Source organism: Prionailurus bengalensis, chromosome B3 (assembly GCF_016509475.1).
Source record: "Prionailurus bengalensis isolate Pbe53 chromosome B3, Fcat_Pben_1.1_paternal_pri, whole genome shotgun sequence".
In the NCBI taxonomy this organism is placed as follows: domain Eukaryota; kingdom Metazoa; phylum Chordata; class Mammalia; order Carnivora; family Felidae; genus Prionailurus; species Prionailurus bengalensis.
In genome coordinates, this window is record NC_057355.1 from 45,462,966 (window position 1) to 45,481,236 (window position 18,271).

At 40.5% G+C, this 18,271-nt stretch overlaps 1 protein-coding gene across 2 annotated transcripts in view; it reads right to left on the reverse strand.

Moving 5' to 3' along the window:
* The window catches only part of FAM81A (family with sequence similarity 81 member A), a 79,147-nt gene that overhangs the window by 14,021 nt on the left and 46,855 nt on the right, over window positions 1–18,271 (reverse strand). For both annotated transcript variants that reach the window (XM_043555305.1, XM_043555304.1), the window contains exons 5-6: window positions 4,816–4,945; window positions 3,208–3,314 (exon numbers count right to left, since the gene is read on the reverse strand). In XM_043555305.1, the coding sequence (XP_043411240.1) occupies window positions 3,208–3,314; window positions 4,816–4,945 (237 nt within the window). The remainder of the gene's footprint in view (window positions 1–3,207; window positions 3,315–4,815; window positions 4,946–18,271) is intronic.

The following is an 18,271-nucleotide window of genomic DNA, read 5'->3' on the forward strand; positions in this document are numbered from 1 at the left end:
GCGTGTGTGTGTGTGTATACTCACACATACATATACATCACATACAAATGTATGTACGTACATGTATATTTTATCCAATAATTCCTATATATGCAGTATTTGGACATCAAATTCCTCTTTTCTCTGTTTCTCCTGACTCTATCACATGTGTGACTTTTTTGTTTGTATTGTTTTACGATTTTTGATTATACATTCATGCTCCTGAGAACTTGATCTGTTCTGGGAAGATCTGGGAAGCCTTCAGGACTGGGTATTTACATCTGTTTCTTCCAGCTTCTTAAGCCACCACCAAAACAGGATCATTCTAAGATTAAACTGTCCACTGTGGTTTTCTTCAAGCTGCTTGGGTAATGTGAATTCTAGCTCTAAATTTATATGAAGGCTGTATTGTGGGGGCACATGGCTGGTTCATTTGGTAGATCTCAGGGTCATGGGTTCAAGCTCCATGTTGGGTATAGAGCTTACTGAAAATAAATAAGTAAAATAAATAAAGGCTATATTGTGGTCCTGAATTTTCAAGGAATATCTTCTATGCCTCTACCCAGAGCCAAGATTTAGACAGGTGAGTTTCCTTAGGCTCTCTTTGTGGAAAGGGCATTTTCCCTAGTTCACCCAACCAGGGTTTTCCCTTTGGGTAATCAATCTGACCTTCTGCCCCAGGCTTTGTCCCCTCTCCCCTGTGAAGAGCGTTTGTGTCTAGACTTCTAGACTTTAAACTGTAGGAAGGAAAATAAAGATGTTCGTGTCTGCTGACTAGTAATATCTCCTAACGAAGTAATTTACATAGGAAAAAATACCAACATGTTTATTTTTTCCTCTGTGATGGAAGGAAGAGGACTGAAGAGATTTTTCTGTACTTGGCAAGCGTGTAGGATCTATGAGAAGTGGTGACATAACTCAACGATTATATAATGCAGACAATTAGAGAAAAAAGAAACATGCTTGTCATAAGAGAATTCCTGTTAACTCAGCAACAACCTTGACACAACATTAAATATGGTGATGATAAGATATAAGAACCAGGAGAATGATTAATTTAAAATCTCCACAAGTCTCTAACAAAGTTCCACACTAAAATCATTGTTAAACAATATATTAAGTCAAATACACACACACACACACACACACACACACACACACACACACACACATAAACATATATAGTGATGACTGGCTCTGCTTAGGCAGGAAAATGCCAAGCTCATGAAGATTCATGATGGGAGAAGATGTATGGTTTTGTGACTGAGTAGAAGGGCAGATGATGAGTTTCACTGTGGGCAAGTACAGTTCAAAGTGTTACTATAACAAAATGGGAAAGTATAACACATCATAGGGTGCTGACCGGCTAGTTTACAATCACCCTAGTGCAAACCTCTCCCACCTACACTACTGCAGCAATGCCCCCACCTGATGATGTCCCCATCTCTGCTTTGCCCCCCACTTTTTAAAAATTTTTTAATCTTGTGCTCGGTTCGGCAGCACATATACTAAAAATTTTTTAATCTTTATTTATTTTTGAGAGAGAGAGACACACACACAGTGTGAGTAGGGGAGGGGCAGAGAGAGAGCCTCTGGAGACACAGAATCTGAAACAGGCTCCAGGCTCTGAGCTGTCCACACAGAGCCCGACACGGGGCTTAAACTCACTGAGCGCTAGATCATGATCTGAGCTGAAGCCGGACGCTTAACCAACTGAGCCACCCAGGCGCCGCACGCTTTGGCCCCTTTTGATTCACTTTTTTTTTTTTTCTTTCTTTTTTTAATGTTTTTAGTTATTTTTGGGGGGGGAGAGGGAACACATGAGCAAGGGACAGGCAGAGAGACAGAGGGACAGAGGATCAGAAGCCGGCTCTGCGCTGACAGCAAAAAGCCCAATGTGAGGCTCGAACTCCTGAATCTCACAATCGTGACCTGAGCCAACGTCTGACACTCAACCAACTGAGCTACCGTGGTGCCCCACCGTTTTCTGATTGCCACCAAGGCCATTTAAAAATAACTATAAATCTTATTATATCACCCCATCTGCCTCAAGCCCTTCAGTGGCTGTCCTTACTGCACTAAAGCCAGAGACAACAACCCCGCGTATGGTCTACAAGGCCCTGCTGCCGGCTTGCCTCCTCCCCAGGCCTCACTTCCCCTCCATCTCTCTTCCAGCCACCCTCGCCATCTTGCAGCTTCTTGTATGCCACACTCCTCCATCCCATACGTTCTTACCTCACTCTTCACCTAGTGAATCCCATTTCTTCTTCAGCTCTTACTTCAAACATCACCTCCTCAGGAAGGAGGCCCCACAACCAGGCCTCATAGCACCATTCATTGTATTAGCTTCCTGTGGCTGTGGTGACAAATTGCCACAGACTTGATGGCTTAAAGCAACACGTTTATTCTTTCATAGTTCTGGAGGTCAGAGGTCTAAAATCAGTTTCACTGCACTAAAATTGAAGTGTGAGCAGAAGTGGTTCCTTCCGGAAGCTCTCAGAGGAGAATCATTGCTTTGCCTCTTTCAGCTTCTAGTGGCCACCTGTATTTCATGGTCTATGGCCCCTTCCTCATCCTTAGAGTGCATCTCTGAGTCTCCAGTCTCTTTTTCCATTATCACGTGACCTTCTCTCATGACTCTGACCCTCCTGTCTCCCTCTTACAGACACTCTAGGGATTACATGGGGTCTACGAGGTAATCCAAGGTAACCTACCCATCTTAAAATCCTTAATCACATCTGCAAAGTCCCTTTTTGCCATATAAGGTAACATATTCACAGGGCTTGGGCCATGGTGATCTTTGGGGGACCATTATGCAGTCTACCACAACCATGCACCTTTTCTTCAAAGCAATTACAACCATTAGTAATAATAAGGCATACACTCACTCAAGTCACTATTTGATTAATGCTCATCAACTCCTTAGACTATAAACTCCACAAGGATAGGAACAGAGTCTGTTTTTCTTTATTTCTGGATCCTTAGCAACTAGGCCAGTGCTCCCTATATATCTACTGGATGAATGGATAATTATCCAACTACTAAAAACCATAAGAAGGAATGTAAAGTGGCAACATGCTACAAGGAAACTTTTCCTCTTAACTTCCATTATTGTTTTCAGTTTGTTTTATGTGATAAATAAAAATGAAAAGGACAAAAACGTACTAGTGAATAGGGCTATCAAGAACTCGAACCAAAAAAGAAAACGTTTATAAGCTGACTACTTACTTCGTATCCAAAAGCTGCAGCTGGTGGTTACTGTCTCTGTGGGACATCTTCAGTTTGGTGCTTTGCTCTGATATCGACAAGTCCACTCTGTTCAAAAGCTGAGAAATCTGGGAAAGAAACCTAGCTTGTAATATCACATATGATCTTTAGAGGTAGTTTCAGGTAACATTTGGCAAGCTATATTCTAGTCGATGACATTAAGATTCAATATGATTTAATATATTCTTTTAGGAGTTCACCTCATCTTTCCACTTCCATTTTCTATCATACACACTCATCAGAAATCAAGACCAGGAATGATGCCAAAATCCATGACGCTCTGAGTACTTAACTTTATAGTTCTCTGATGAGCAAGCCTAGTTTCTGCCCAGGACCACTACTTCCACCTGCTGGCACAAAATACAGTTATGTTTACTTTGGGATTTCTACCATTAATGTGGCTGCTAGACATAGAGAATGGAATTCTTATCACTTGCAAAATCCTTTGAGGTCCCAGATTTACCTCCATATCAAGTCAAGTCACCAGAAAATATAATTTGTAAATTCCATCCCTCCTACTCCTTGTTCCCACCACCCACCCCTTTCCCTGGTCTTTCTACTAAAAGTTAATAGAAACTCGTCCTATATGAAATGTCTTTAGTTTCTTCAGGAATTACGGTGTTCGATATTCCTCACTCACAGATTCATGGGACAAGTATTTATTAGATCCAGAACAAAAAAAAGTATGTCTCCTTCTATAGATTTCTATATGCATCCGACTTGGCTCGGCCACCAAGAAGCTTAGTATCTGCTGAGCATTTATTTTCTGTTGTGGTAATTCTGTCCTTACTCATTCTCCGAAAAAAAACTATTGGAATTTTGTTTTATTGTGGGGTTTTTTGGTGGCTTTAGAATATCTGTGTCCTTCACATAAGCAGATTTAGATCTTTATTGAATGTATTTTGAACACAAGTATTTTTACTCCAGCAAATTGACCAGGTGCCCCTTTTTACTGGAATGGTCCCTCTTTGCATGAAGAACAGCAAGTAGGGCAGATACTGTGGGGCAAATCCTAGAAGACAGGCCCCTTGATGGCAAAGGGAAGCCTTTAAGTGGCCAAAAAGCAAATGGTGAAATGCCAAAAGTTATGCTTTATAAAACTGATCTGTGTTTCAAGGTGCAATACTCTAAAATTCACCGGCCAGCCTACCTCTACCTTTGTCTGAATCCTTTCCCACCAAAGACTATGTGATGAGGTAGCACGTAACATGAGTCCCGGGACAGTAACTATTTCCTGAACCAAAAATGGGGACATGGCATATAACAGAATGCCTGATCATTCACCTATGCACGAAGTAGTTTTGGAGCCATAATTTAGAATTTCTGGAATATATTAATTGTTTTAGGAATGAGGGAAAAGAACCTTTAAAATTAGGACTCTACCAAAAAATTTGGCGCTTTGGTTGCCGTACCCGTGAAGGGCCACTGCACTGAAACAGGGGGAAAGAAGGAGTGAGGAAAAGATATGCATGTGCTAGGCGTCCCGGCTGGTTTCTCATCACCGTGTTATTCTTACTTAGCTAAGAACAAATTACCTCCTTTTAAAAGGCTACCTGAAGTAGGCCATACCTGCCCCTCTGCGTCTTTGATTTTTGTTTCCAATATAAGTTTGGCAGCTTGCTGTTCTTTGTTCAGGTGCTGGAGCCCCTCATAAGTCGTTTTGTGCTCTGCAGAGAGTCTGGCTATGCTGGCGTCACACCTGCCAGGCAAACGACAAAGCTAACTCTGAGTGAAGTTTAAAAACAAGCACTGAAGCTCCTTGACATACTCAAACACACAACCCCACTCAAAGAAACTGTACTTTGACTCCTTCTTTTACACAGAGGTTCAAATGAATATAGAGAGCTGCCCTCGTTATGGGTTTTAAGTTAAACCACAGGGATGCTGCTTAATAAGAGTAGGGATGTCACCATCAAAGGAGCAAAGGCTTTACAATGCTCATGAGTATAAAACCGTACATGCAGTAAGAGCCCAATTACAGAAGGCCTATACAGTGTGCCGGACGGGGTCTGTCACTCTTCAGTGCCACCTCCACGCCTCTGGGCCTTCTTTGGATCGTGAAGGCAATTCCTTCTACATTCGAAAGTACTACTCCTAACCTTTTACCAAATCGCCTCAAGACGGTCAGCTTTGAGTGGGGTCCAGAGCTCGAGAAGGCTGTGCAGTGGGTCTGAGCTGCAGTGTAGGCTGCTCAGTCCCTTGGGCCTCACAGCTTGGCAGTGCCAATGGTGCTCAAAGTATCTGTGGCAGAGAAGCCGTGTGCGAAGCCTCTGTCGAGCCCTAGTAGGAAATTCACAGAATAGCTCCCCAGGAATACGAAACTAAGTCAGCCCCGTTCCAACCCAATCATCCCGCTCTGAAAAGTAGCCATTGGCTTGCTGCTGGGCCCCGGTAGCAAATGCGTTCCTGAGCACGGGACATTAAGTGACCAAGCAATCTGGCCAGTCCATCCTGAGCACCAAGCCATAAAGGGAGGCATATGAGCAGTGCTCCATCTTCAAGAGGAACAAAAGCATAGACATCACGCTTAAATAGGTCCCAAAGGCGTAAGTACACTGCATGAGCCCACACTCCTGTGGCATATACTCTTGCTTCTGCCAACTTTCCTTTAACTCACACATACAGCCTCTTGAGGAGCTCCTGATGACCAGGTGGACCAGCGGAGGAAAAGCCAGACCTGGTTTACGAAAGGTGTCAATATGCCGACACCTTCCAGAAGTAGACTACTGACACTTAAAAGCCCACTAGGGAGTGGATCTCAAGGGTGTTAAGGAAGGGAAACCCCCACAGTTGGCAGAAGTTCAAACAATGTATCTGCCTAGAACAAAAAATAGCCAGATGTTCATGATTAATGGTGAGAGACATAGAAGAAACATATTGGAGGATTGGTGACAACAGGAAAAGAGCCATATATTTGGATTGCTCAGAACTGACACAGCATTTTTGGGGTGCCTGAGTGGCTCAGTTGGTTGGGCGTCTGACTTCAGCTGAGGTCATGATCTCATGGTTTGTGAGTTTGAGCCCCATGTCGGGCTCTGTGCTGACAGCTCAGAGGCTAGAACCTGCTTCAGATTCTCTGTCTCCCTCTCTCTCTGCCCCTCCCCTGCTCACGCTCTGTCTCTCTCTCTCTCAAAAATAAAGAGACATTTAAAAAAAATTAAAAAATGAAACAAAACTGACAGAGCATTTGTGCTCCTTGTGAATGTTCTCTGTATCAAGGGAGCAGAGGCCCAAAAATTGTACTTCCCAAACAACCTTGGCAGCTGGTTGTAAATAACCGTAAATTACTTATACAGAGAGGTGGAAGAGAAGCCCTTATGTTCCCCTGGCAGGGATGGGCAGACATGGGATAAACTGCACACGTGAGGTTTACAGCCACTTCTAGGCACACTCCTGCAAATCACTCACTCCCATGTTATAGGCAGCTGATGTTTTCAACGGCTCCGTTCTGTGATTCTTGCACATCCCACTTTCCTGAAAGCCAACAGCAGTTTCTTTCACTTTGCTTGCTTAAATCTGCCAAAAGCTATGCAAGCTCTAACCTCCTGGATTAAATACCTTCCTGCTAAAATACTTAGAGTGGTTTCGGTCTTCTTGACCGAACCTTGATGCATATAGTCATATATCCATATAAAATTTTACAAGGAAGCATGCAAAATATTAACCAGCTATCTTTGGATCATGTGTGATTTTTCTTTGACTTTTCATTCTTTTCTAAATTGTGTAACTTCCCCACAATAAGTATGTATAATTTCTCTGATCAGAAAAATAATTATACAAGGAAAATATTTTAATCAACGGCCATGTACAAAAAATGGGTTCCAATTTTATGGAATATGCACTATCCTACCATCTTTCTCTGGGGTCCCCATGAAGCAGAAATTAGGCTGGACTACAAGGAATCCAGAGCTAGAGAAATGTGGGTTAGAGTCACTGTCATGAAAGTTAGGTCAGGTTCAAGGCAATAGGTAGCAGAAGCAGAGAGGCGACAGTGGGAACCCCACTCCATAATTTACTCTTTCAGTCAATAAGTATTTGTAGAATGGCCACTATGTGTCACATACTAATTATACAAAATGAAGACATAGTGGGAACTTTTTTCTTCAGTACACATACCATACAATCCAGAAATTTAAAAAGAGATTCTTATGCCACCACTATAAAAATCCTACTCAGCTTACATGTATATTTTCTTCTGTTATTGGTGGAGATTTTATCTGACATTTTGTTCTTGTTCATTATCCCTCAAATCAGACAAATCAGCTCAGAAGATTGGGAACTTGCTGAACAAGTCATTATAAATACACAGACTGAAGATGGAGCCAGTGACAGGTCCCAGTTTCAGTAAATCAGCGGTCTGCAATCTTCCTAAAAGCACCAGGAATGAATTCTTTACGATGTAGATCTGCATTTAGGCCTCAACGAGCTTTATAAATTGTTCCCTAAGTGACTCAGACACTGAAAAGAATCTCATTGACTAAGTCATACAAAATATTTGCAACAAGCTTAAAAAAACAAAATATTGATTTAGGGTATATAAGCCATGAATAAAGATTAAAGAGCATGCCAGTGCTTTGTAGGCTTTCTAATAAGCAATAAGATTTAACTGGTTTACTAATCATTTTGCACTAAAATGTTGCAAATTAAAACTACTACCTGGTCTGTCAGTTAAACATGGTGGACAGAACACGTGCCCTTATTTTGGCTCCCTCCTGAAAACCTATCAAGATGACTCCAGATGAATTTTAAGAAGGTATAAATCCACAAGGACAAAAAATAATGGGAGGGAAAAAAAAGTATGGGGGAAAGTAGAAAGCAGACAGATGGTGCAGGAGATGGAGCAAAGCGTATATTTTGCTACGGCCGGTGCTGGGAGCTTGAAGGGCTCTATATCTGAAAACCAGCAGAAGCGAGAAGAAGCTTTAGTTCCCACGCGGCAAGACAGGCAAGAACCGACTCCACTCAGGAAGCGCACAGGAGCACACTTGTGACAGAACACAGGAACCAGGGTAACTGAAACCAGAGGTCTGAGTGGGGGGCCCTATTAGCTATGGAAAGCTCAAAAAACAAACAAACCAAAAAAAACAAACAAAAACCTGGATGAGGGGCACCTGGGTGGCTCAGCGGGTTAAGCAGTTGACTTCAGCTCTGGTCATGATCTCACAGTTCATGAGTTCGAGCCCTGTCTCATGTTCTCTGCTGTCAGCGCAGAGCCTGCTTCGGATCCTCTGTTGCCCTCTCTCTGCCCCTCCCCACCCTCTTTCTCAAAAATAAATATTTTTAAAAACTTGGACCAAATGAGTTCTTAAATAAATATGTTTAAGATACTGAAAAAAATCGAAGACAGATTAATATCTATAACGAGAACTCTGAATTATTAAACAAAAACAGGCAGAGGGGAAAGAAGAACAAGTGGGTGAGAGAAAAATGGAAAATCCTGGAAGTAAACTACACAGTGTCTTCACAGACCTGACAAATTCTAGACTGGACCTGACTGAAGAAGGTCAGTTAGTTTGAAGACAGTAGCAAGGAGCTCACACAGAAGGAAGCAAAGACAGCGATGCGAAACATGAAAAAACAGGTAAGAGACAAGGAGGACAAATAAAGAGATGCCAACCTAAGTGAAAGAGGAATTGAGAAGCCCCCAAAAGAATGAGACAGAAGGGTGGAGAAACATCCTAGGAGTGAGGAAAAAGAACTTATCATCCCAGGATAAAGGCAAAACAAAGACAGACACAGATTTAAACATGCAAAGATAAAGACATGTATTGACCACAAACCCATACTGAAAGAGTCACTAAATCATGTACTTCAGTAAAAAGAAAAGAGCACCCAGGGACATCTGGCTGGCTCAGTCAGTAGAGACCGTGACACTTGATCTTGTAAGTTTGAGCCTCACGATGGGTGTAGAGATTACTTAAAAATAAAATCTTTAGGGGTGCCTGGGTGGCTTAGTCGGTTAAGTGTCCGACTTCGGCTCAGGTCATGATCTCACAGTCCGTGAGTTCGAGCCCTGCGTCGGGCTCTGTGCTGACAGCTCAGAGCCTGGAGCCTGCTTCGGATTCTGTGTCTCCTTCTCTCTCTGCCCCTCCCCTACTCATGCTCTGTCTCTCTCTGTCTCAAAAATAAATAAACGTTAAAAAATAAATAAATAAATAAATAAATAAATAAATAAATAAATAAATAAATAAAATAAAATCTTTAGGGGTGCCTGGGTGGCTTAGTTGGTTAAGTGTCTGACTTTGGCTCAGGTCATGATCTGAGTTTGTGACAGCTCAGAGCCTACAGCCTGCTTCAGATTCTGTGTCTCCCATTCTTTCTCTGCCTCCTTTGTGCATATGCTCTCTCTCTTTCTCAAAAATAAATACACATTAAAAAATAAAATGAAATAAAATCTTAAAAAAAAAAAAAGCACCCACAGGAAGGAGTGGGATGCAAGAAACAAACGTGAGCAAACTGAGAAAATTATTGGTAAATTTAAGTTATTGTCGACTCTGAAGAAAGTAAGCTACCAGATCAATTATTCCAGTCTTTTAAAAATCATTTCTTGGGAGGCACCTGGGTGGCTCAGTAAGTTAAGTGTCCAACTTCAGCTCAAGTCATGATCTCCTGGTTCGTGGGCTCGAGCACCGTGTCAGGCTCTGTGCTGAGAGCTCGGAGCCTGGAGCCTGCTTCAGATTCTGTGTCTCCTTCTCTCTCTCTCTCTCTCTGTCCCTCCCTCACTTGTGCTCTATCTCTCCCTCTCTCAAAAATAAATGAACATCAAAAAAATAAAAAATAGGGGCGCCTGGGTGGCGCAGTCGGTTAAGCGTCCGACTTCAGCCAGGTCACGATCTCGCGGTCCGTGAGTTCGAGCCCCGCGTCAGGCTCTGGGCTGATGGCTCAGAGCCTGGAGCCTGTTTCCGATTCTGTGTCTCCCTCTCTCTCTGCCCCTCCCCCGTTCATGCTCTGTCTCTCTCTGTCCCAAAAATAAATAAACGTTGAAAAAAAAAATTAAAAAAAAAATAAAAATAAAAAATAAATAAACATCCTCTTTAAAAACAAGAAAATAAAAATAAAAGTCATTTCTTGGTACTAACTCACATTTACTTGAGGCTGAACAACTTGTTTAGCTCAGTAATGTTGTTAAAATGCTATAATCCTTTTCAGAAGTAACAGGAAAAAAATTAATGGAACAATTTTTTTTTAATATTGACTTAAATACTTAAAATATTTTTAAAAAATATTTTAAATAATCTGATAAAACTGCATATATGCATTTAAGTATTTTCAATATTCATAGTACGATGTATACAATTAAGCAATAATTATGCCATTGTTCTTCTGTATTCGAAATCTTTTTTGAATGTGAATGCCCATTGTTGGAGAAAGTTTGTAGAATCAAGCTATATCACATACTACTGGTGGAAAAATACATTTTACAAGCTTTCTAGAGGGCAACCTGGCAGTATATGCCCCAAATTTTGAAACATAAATATATTTCTATGTGCCTTTCAATCTAGGTATTAGCCCCAAAGAAACAAAGTTTCAGGAAAGAAAAAAAAAAAAAAGCAAACTAAGTACAATTCTTTATCTGTATAAATGCCTGCTGTTTAACTTGCTACTATTTTAGAATACTGGCCAAAATCCTTTAAAATGCCCCCAAAGGGTTGCTCCCTATCCATCTAACTTCCAGCAACATCTCACACACCTCAGTCCCTTTTCCCCTCTTCATCTAGTCACACTGATTATATTCCAGGACTTCGAACTTACCTCACTCCTTCCCACTTCAAGGCCTGACCCATGTTGTTTCCTGTCTGGAATGTTCTTCCCTGACCTCTTCACATGGGTACTTACCATTCCACCCTCAGAGCTAAGCACGCAAATCACATCCTTAAGGAAGCCTTCCCAGAGCCCCCAGATGAGACACACCAGTTACATACTTGGAGAACGCCCCACATAAATCTTTCACTGACTTGCGATTAAAACTTATTCTTGTTATTATTTTGGATATCTTCCATAACATACTCTTGTTTCATAATATACTCTCATCACTGGCCCAAGCATGGCTCACTTTGTTCAGTTAACTATTTTGAGTAATGGCTCCCATGAAAGTAAGCATTTTGAATCCCGTGTCATCATTCCCTTGTTTTCCTATTGAGACGATTAATGGCAAGCCAAGAAACAGACTCTTAACTGGTGGTTGCCAGAGGGGAGGTGGGCGGAGGGATGCATGAAATAGGTGATGGGAATTAAGGAGTGCACTTGCCCTGGGTGATGTTTGGAAGTGTTGAATCAGTATATTCACACTTGAAACTTAAATAACACTGTATGTTAACTGTACTGGAATTCAAATAAAATAAAATAAAATATTAAAAGACAGTTAATTGCATATACACATGCATGTATGTAAGTACATATATATGCAAATACATGTGTATATATATGATGGCATGCTATTTCTTTTTTTTATTTTAAGTCTATTTTGAGCAAGAGAGAGAGGGGGAATGCGAATGTGGCAGAACAGAAGAGAGGGAGAGAGAGAGAATCCCAAGAAGGCTCTATCTGCATTGTCAGAGCAAAGCGTGGAAGGGGCTCAATCTCTGCAACTGTGAGATCATGACCTGAGCCAAAATCAAAAGCCACATGCTTAACCAACTGAGCTACCCAGACAACCTTAGCATGCATTTTTTAAAAGTATATATATGCATGTTTTAGTTGAATTTAACTTTTACAAAAGACATTATGTCAGGGGCGCCTGGGTGGCTCAGTCGGTTGTGTCTGACTCTTGGTTTCAGCTCGGGTCATGATCTCACGTTTCTTGGGTTCAAGCCCCATATCGGGCTCTACGGAGCCTGCTTGGGATTCTCTCTCTCTCCCTCTCTCTGCACCTACCCCACTAGCTCTCTGTCTCTCTCAAATTAAATAAACAAACTTATAAAAAAAAAGACATTATGTCATATGCAATATTTTGGTATTTATTTTTTCCACCTATTATATTGCTAAGATTCATCCATATTGCCATACAGCACTGAGGTTCATTTTGACAACAGAATAATATTCTGTTGTTTGTTACAATTGATTTGTTCATGCTCTCGTTGATGGGCACTTTGGGTTATTTCAGTATTTTCTAGTGTGAATGATGCTGCTATTAACAAGACCCCTCATACAAGAATTTCTCTCGGGCAGAAACTGATGGATCATGGAGTCTGTGGATGTTCAACACTGGGAGGTAAGATCAGATTCTAATTTATACTCCCACTAGCAAGGAATAAGAGACTGTAAGAAGCCACATCCTCTCTAACGCTTATTTTCAGACGTTTCAGATGCCAATCAACTGGGTGAAAAAAAAATACTTTGTGCTTTGAATTTTCATTTCAACATCAACCACTGAAGTTAAATCTCTTTACGTGTTTGTTGACCACATATGTTTCTGCTTTGGTAAAATGTCATTCATGTCTCTCACCCATTGTTACACTGGGTTGTTTGCATTATTCTTATTAACTTGCAGGAAATCTTTAAATGCTCTTAGCACTAACCCTTTACCAGCCAATATCGTCCTCAGTTTGTAACATTTAAGTTTCTTCTTTAAAGGGTCTTGTGATGAGCAGCGTTTTAAATTTTAATGTAATCAAATCCATCAATGCTTTTTATGTCAAGAAGAAATTCTCCCCTACTGAAAGATCTAAAAGATTTGCATCTATATTTTTCTATTAAAAATTTTTAAGTCTTATTTTTAGCGCTTAAGCCCTCTACCCGTCCAGAGCTGATTTTGTATCTGGTAGGAGGTAGAAAAGAAATTACTCTTTTTTGGTATGTATAATATATTTTTCAGCTTTACTTATGAGCAATCCCTCCTTTCTCCACTGATCTGCTATGCCATCTATGACATGTGCCAAGGTCCCACACATATGTGGTCACAGTCCAATTTGTGCATGCTCTATTTTATTCCATTTTCACTTTCTCTACCCCTAAGCCAATAACATAGAGTTTCACAACAAGTCTTGCTATCGGGTAGGGCAATTCTCCCCTCTCTGGTCATCCTCAGAAGCGTACTGGATATTTTTCACTCTTAACCCTTACATATAAACATTAGGGTCATTTGATCAAGTTCAATGTAAAACTCTGTTAGGATATTAACTGGGATTTCATTAATTCTAAAAATTAACTTGAAAGAATTGATATCTTCAGAAATATTAAGACTTCCTACCCTTGAATATAATATCTATCTCTATTTACTTATGTTTTCTTCTTATTATTTTTTTTAATGTTTATTTATTTTTGAGACAGAGAGAGACAGAGCATGAACGGGGGAGGGTCAGAGAGAGAGGGAGACACAGAATCCGAAGCAGGCTCCAGGCTCTGAGCTGTCAGCACAGAGCCCGACACGGGGCTCAAACCCACAAACCATGAGATCATGACCTGAACCGGAGTCGGACGCTTAACCGACTGAGCCACCCAGGTGCTCCTCTTATCATTTCTTAATCAAATTAAAAAAAATTTTTCCCTTTAGAGGTCTTGAGCAATTTTTGTTAGATTTCTGCCTAGTTATTTTATATTCTCTGCTTTTATTTTAAATGGTATCTTCATTTTGGTATGTTTTGTTTAATAGTAAGGAAACTGACTTTTGTATATTAATACATCTAGCCATTTTGCTAAGTATGCATTAACAGATCAAAAGGGAAGGATATCAAAAGATTTGAACAGATGCAAAAAATACTTGAGAAAACCCAATACAAATTCATAGAATCTTAGTAAATTAGGAATTGAAGAAAACTTAATCTGATAAATCTATGTTAAAAAAAATAACACGAGCAATTATCATTCAAAATGGAAAAACAATGGAATAATTTCACTGAAGTAAAAAACAAGAGAAAGATGCCCCCAATCACATCTACTTAACATGGTATTGGAGGGGTTTGCCATTGTAAGATGACAAGAAAGAGAGACTAAGGATACAAGGATCAGAAAAGAAGAAATAAAATTATCATAAGTTGCAAATGATATGATTTCTATAGAAAACCCCAAATATCGGGGCACCTGGGTGGCTCTGTCAGTTAAGAATCTGACTCTTGACTTCAGCTAAGGTCATGATCTCATGGTTTATGAGTTCAAACTCCATATAGGGTGCTGCACTGTCCTGATCTCCTTGGGATTCTCTCTCCTCCTCTTTCTCTGCCCCTCCCCCACTTGTGTGTGTGCACATGCGTGCTCTCTCTCTCTCTCTCTCAAAATAAATAAATAAACTTTAAAAATATTTAAAAAATAAAACTCCAAGTATCTACAAATAAATCATTCAAATAACAAGTGAAATTAAATAACTATTTGGCATTAAGTTGTTTGACATCTGTGTCCCCTCCTAGACAGAATATAAACAGCAAGACAGAGGGACGACATTTGCCTTTTTCATCACGAAAACCCTAGTGCCCCGTTCATTGCCTTACATGTAGAAGAGGCCCAACAGATATTGTGAATGAATGAATGTATTTGTGAATGGATGAATACACAGAAAATCACTGTACAGTGCAAAGTACTTGATTCATATTACTTCCTTTAGTCTTAAATCATCCCTCACTTCACAAATGATAGTAAAACCAACACCAAATAAAGACCTTTCTTTTTTGAGTTCATAACTGTTTAGCAAAATATTATTTAAATCTTATTTGGGGATATCATGGGTTTTAACATACCATGAAATACAAAAATATTATACAAAAGCTTTATTTTCCAATCCAAACACAGCTTTTACTGGGTAGGAACTGTCAGGTATCACTACATCTGACCAGTTTCATTATCTTTGCAAAGCTGTTTGAGGGATGGACTCTGTTTGAAAAAGTTATTTAGAAAGATCTTGAAATTATCCTGAAGTTCATGGCTCACTGATTTTCCCTAGCTTTGGCTTGGCTTCAGTATTATTTCTCACTTGGAAACACAAATACTACAACATAAATTTCCATTAACACCAAGCAGTAGTTAAATACAATAAATTATGGCACACAATTGTAGCAGGATGCTCCATACCCAAGTAAGCAGTATACTAGAACTATGCATATACTCAAAGAAAGCCCACAATGTACTGTTATGTGGGAACACTTCAGTTGCAGAATAATATATGTAATACTTTGTAAAATCAAAATCAGACTGTTGTGATTGTTAATTAATTGTGAGGCTGAAAATCATGTTACTACAATGATAAATTACTACCTCATAACTATGTATGAAAAAGTCTGAAAGGACAGGCATCAAGCTGTTAATATTAGTTACCTGTAAGGAATAAAACAGAGCAAGGGGCTGGTGAACTTAATTTTTTTCTCTACTTTACATATTTCATAATGTTTCTGACTGTTTAATACCACACACTTCATCTTCGTACCTTTATAAGTAAGGGGACAAAGCAGGTGGGAAGGGCAGGGAGGGCTGCAAGGTAAGATACCAAAGCCTGCCATCAGAAAACATACACAAAGAAATCAACTCTGGTTTTCTTATGTTAAAAACAAAGTTATCCTTATTCTCAAATGCTGTATAAGAATATTACATATGAAAGAACAGAACTGGGACACCTGGGTGGCTCAGTTGATTAAGTGCCCAACTTTGGCTCAGGTCATGATCTCGCTGGTTCACGGGTTCAGGCCGCATGTTGGGCTCTGTGCTGACAGCTCAGAGCTTGAAGCCTGCTTTGGATTCTGTATCTCCCTCTCTGTCTCTGTCCCTCCCCACCTCATGCTCTGTCTCTCTATCTCTCAAAAATAAATAAAAACATTAAAAAAAAAAGAAAGAATAGAGTAAATGGAACGAAATGTTAACACTTGGTGAATCGTGCAAACTTTCTGTAAGTTTCAAATTGTTTGTTTGTTTGTTTATTTTGAGAGCGGGGAGGGGCAGAGAGAGAGGGACAGAGAAAATCCCAAGCAGACTTTGCACTTTTGGCACAGAGCCCCACACAGGACTTGATCTCATGAACTGTGAGATCATGACCAGAACCAAAATCGAGTCAGATTAACCTACTGAGAAACCCAGGCACCCTGCAAATTATTTCTAAATAAATAAATAAGAAAAAAGGGGGAAGCTATATTGCTACCTCAGCTAATATTGAATCAACGACACTGTTCCTGTCTTTTCAAAAAAAACACTCATAAAAGACAGCCTCAGAGTTCTAAATATAGCTGTGTGCATGGCTCAACAGCTTTAGTTAAACGAGAATTTGCAATCAATCTGACAAGTTGCCCTATTTTATCCTGTTATGTTATAAATGAACCAATAATGTAGTCGTTTCAAAATTTCCCTTTTCAGGTCTTTGGATAACTGTTATCTCCCAGGTGCAGTTCTTGGTTGTAGCCATTGTGTGGCACAATAACTTTTCATCTGGTTATCAGATCAGTGGCGAAGAGGTGGTCAGAAGTTCATTAACAGAGTACCAAAGGTCTAGCCACAGACCTGACCAGGCAACATGCTTAAAGTAAACATCTCTTACAGTTTGTGACATGGTGGCATAGCACACCAAAGGCAGTGACATTTTTTTTTATTATTTTTAAAAAATATTTACCTAGAGGCACCTGGGTGGCTCAGTTGATTAAGTGTTCGACTTTGGCTCAGGTCACGATCTGTGAGTTCAAGCCCCGAGTCGGGCTCTGTGCTGATAGTTCAGAGCCTGGAGCCTGCTTCAGATTCCATGTCTCCCTCCCTTCCTGCTCCTCCTCCTCCCCCCTGGTCATGCTGTCTCTGTCTCTGTCTCTCTCTCTCAAAAATGAATCTTAAAAACAAATTTTGTTAGTGTTTATTTGTTTATATTGAGAAAGAGAGCATGAGAAGGGGAAGAGGCAGAGAGGGAGAGAGAGAGAGGGAGGGAGGGAGAGGGAGAGAGCGGGAGAGAGAGAGAGAGACAGAGAGAGAGACAGAGAGAGAGAGAGAGACAGAGAGAAAATCCCAAGCAAGCTCTACACTGTCAGCACAGAGCTTGAGGTGGGGGCTCGATCTCATGAACCGCGAGATTATGACCTGAGCCAAGATCAAGAGTCGGTTGCTTAACACCCAGGCTCCCAGAAAGGCAGTGACATTTAAAACATTAAGTTGTTCATGTTCCATGTTATAATTACCTATACATATAATAATTCTTGTATATATACATAATTAAGCCTTTAAGGGCTGGCAATAATTTAACTGAATCAGACTCCAGAGCAATTTATGTCCCAGGGTATTGTCAGAAACAATCCCTGTACAGCAATCTGCCAGAAATTAATGGCGATGAAGATCTGGATGTGATACCTGTAGAGGCAGACGGCTTAATAAAAGATCAAGGAAAGAGGGGCCCCCAGGTGGTGCAGTCGGTTAAGCATTCCACGCTTGATTTCAGCTCAGGTCATGGTCTCACAGTTGTGAGATCGAGCCCCTCGTGAGGTTCTGCTGGGTGTGGAGCCTCCTTTCTCCCTCTTTTCCTCTGTCCCTCCCTGGCAAGTGAGCGCACTCACTCTCACTCTCTCTCTCAAAAAAATTTTTAAAAAGATCAGGGAAAAGAGAGAGTCTTGCTAAGATCACTGACATCACCAGGCACCTGTGCGCTAGATGCTTCATACTGCCGGAGAAAGAGACATCTCTAAAACAATCCGGCCAAGTCACTGAACAAACAACCAACCAAAGCAAACAGAGGGAAGGAGCTGTCAGTATCCAGTATCCAGCAAAGACACCAGAAAATATGAACTAAACACAGAAAAAAAGCAGGCAAAAGAAACTGGCAGTGAGAGAGAAAGAAGTCAGATTTAAAAGACACAGACTTCAAGGCAGCCATTATAAACACTGGATGACCAAAGAAATAGAGAAAAAATGATTTAAAAAAGTAAAGGAAGGTATGGGGTGCCTGGGTGGCTCAGGTGATTGATCTTCTCACTCTTGATTTCGGCTCAGGTCATGATCTCATGGTTTGTGACTTGGAGCCCCGCACAGGGCTATGGGCTGACAGCACGGATATGCTTGGGATTCTCTCTGCCTCTCTCTCTCAAAATAAATAAATAAAAACTGTAAAAAAAAAAGGAAGGTATAATGGTAATGTGTC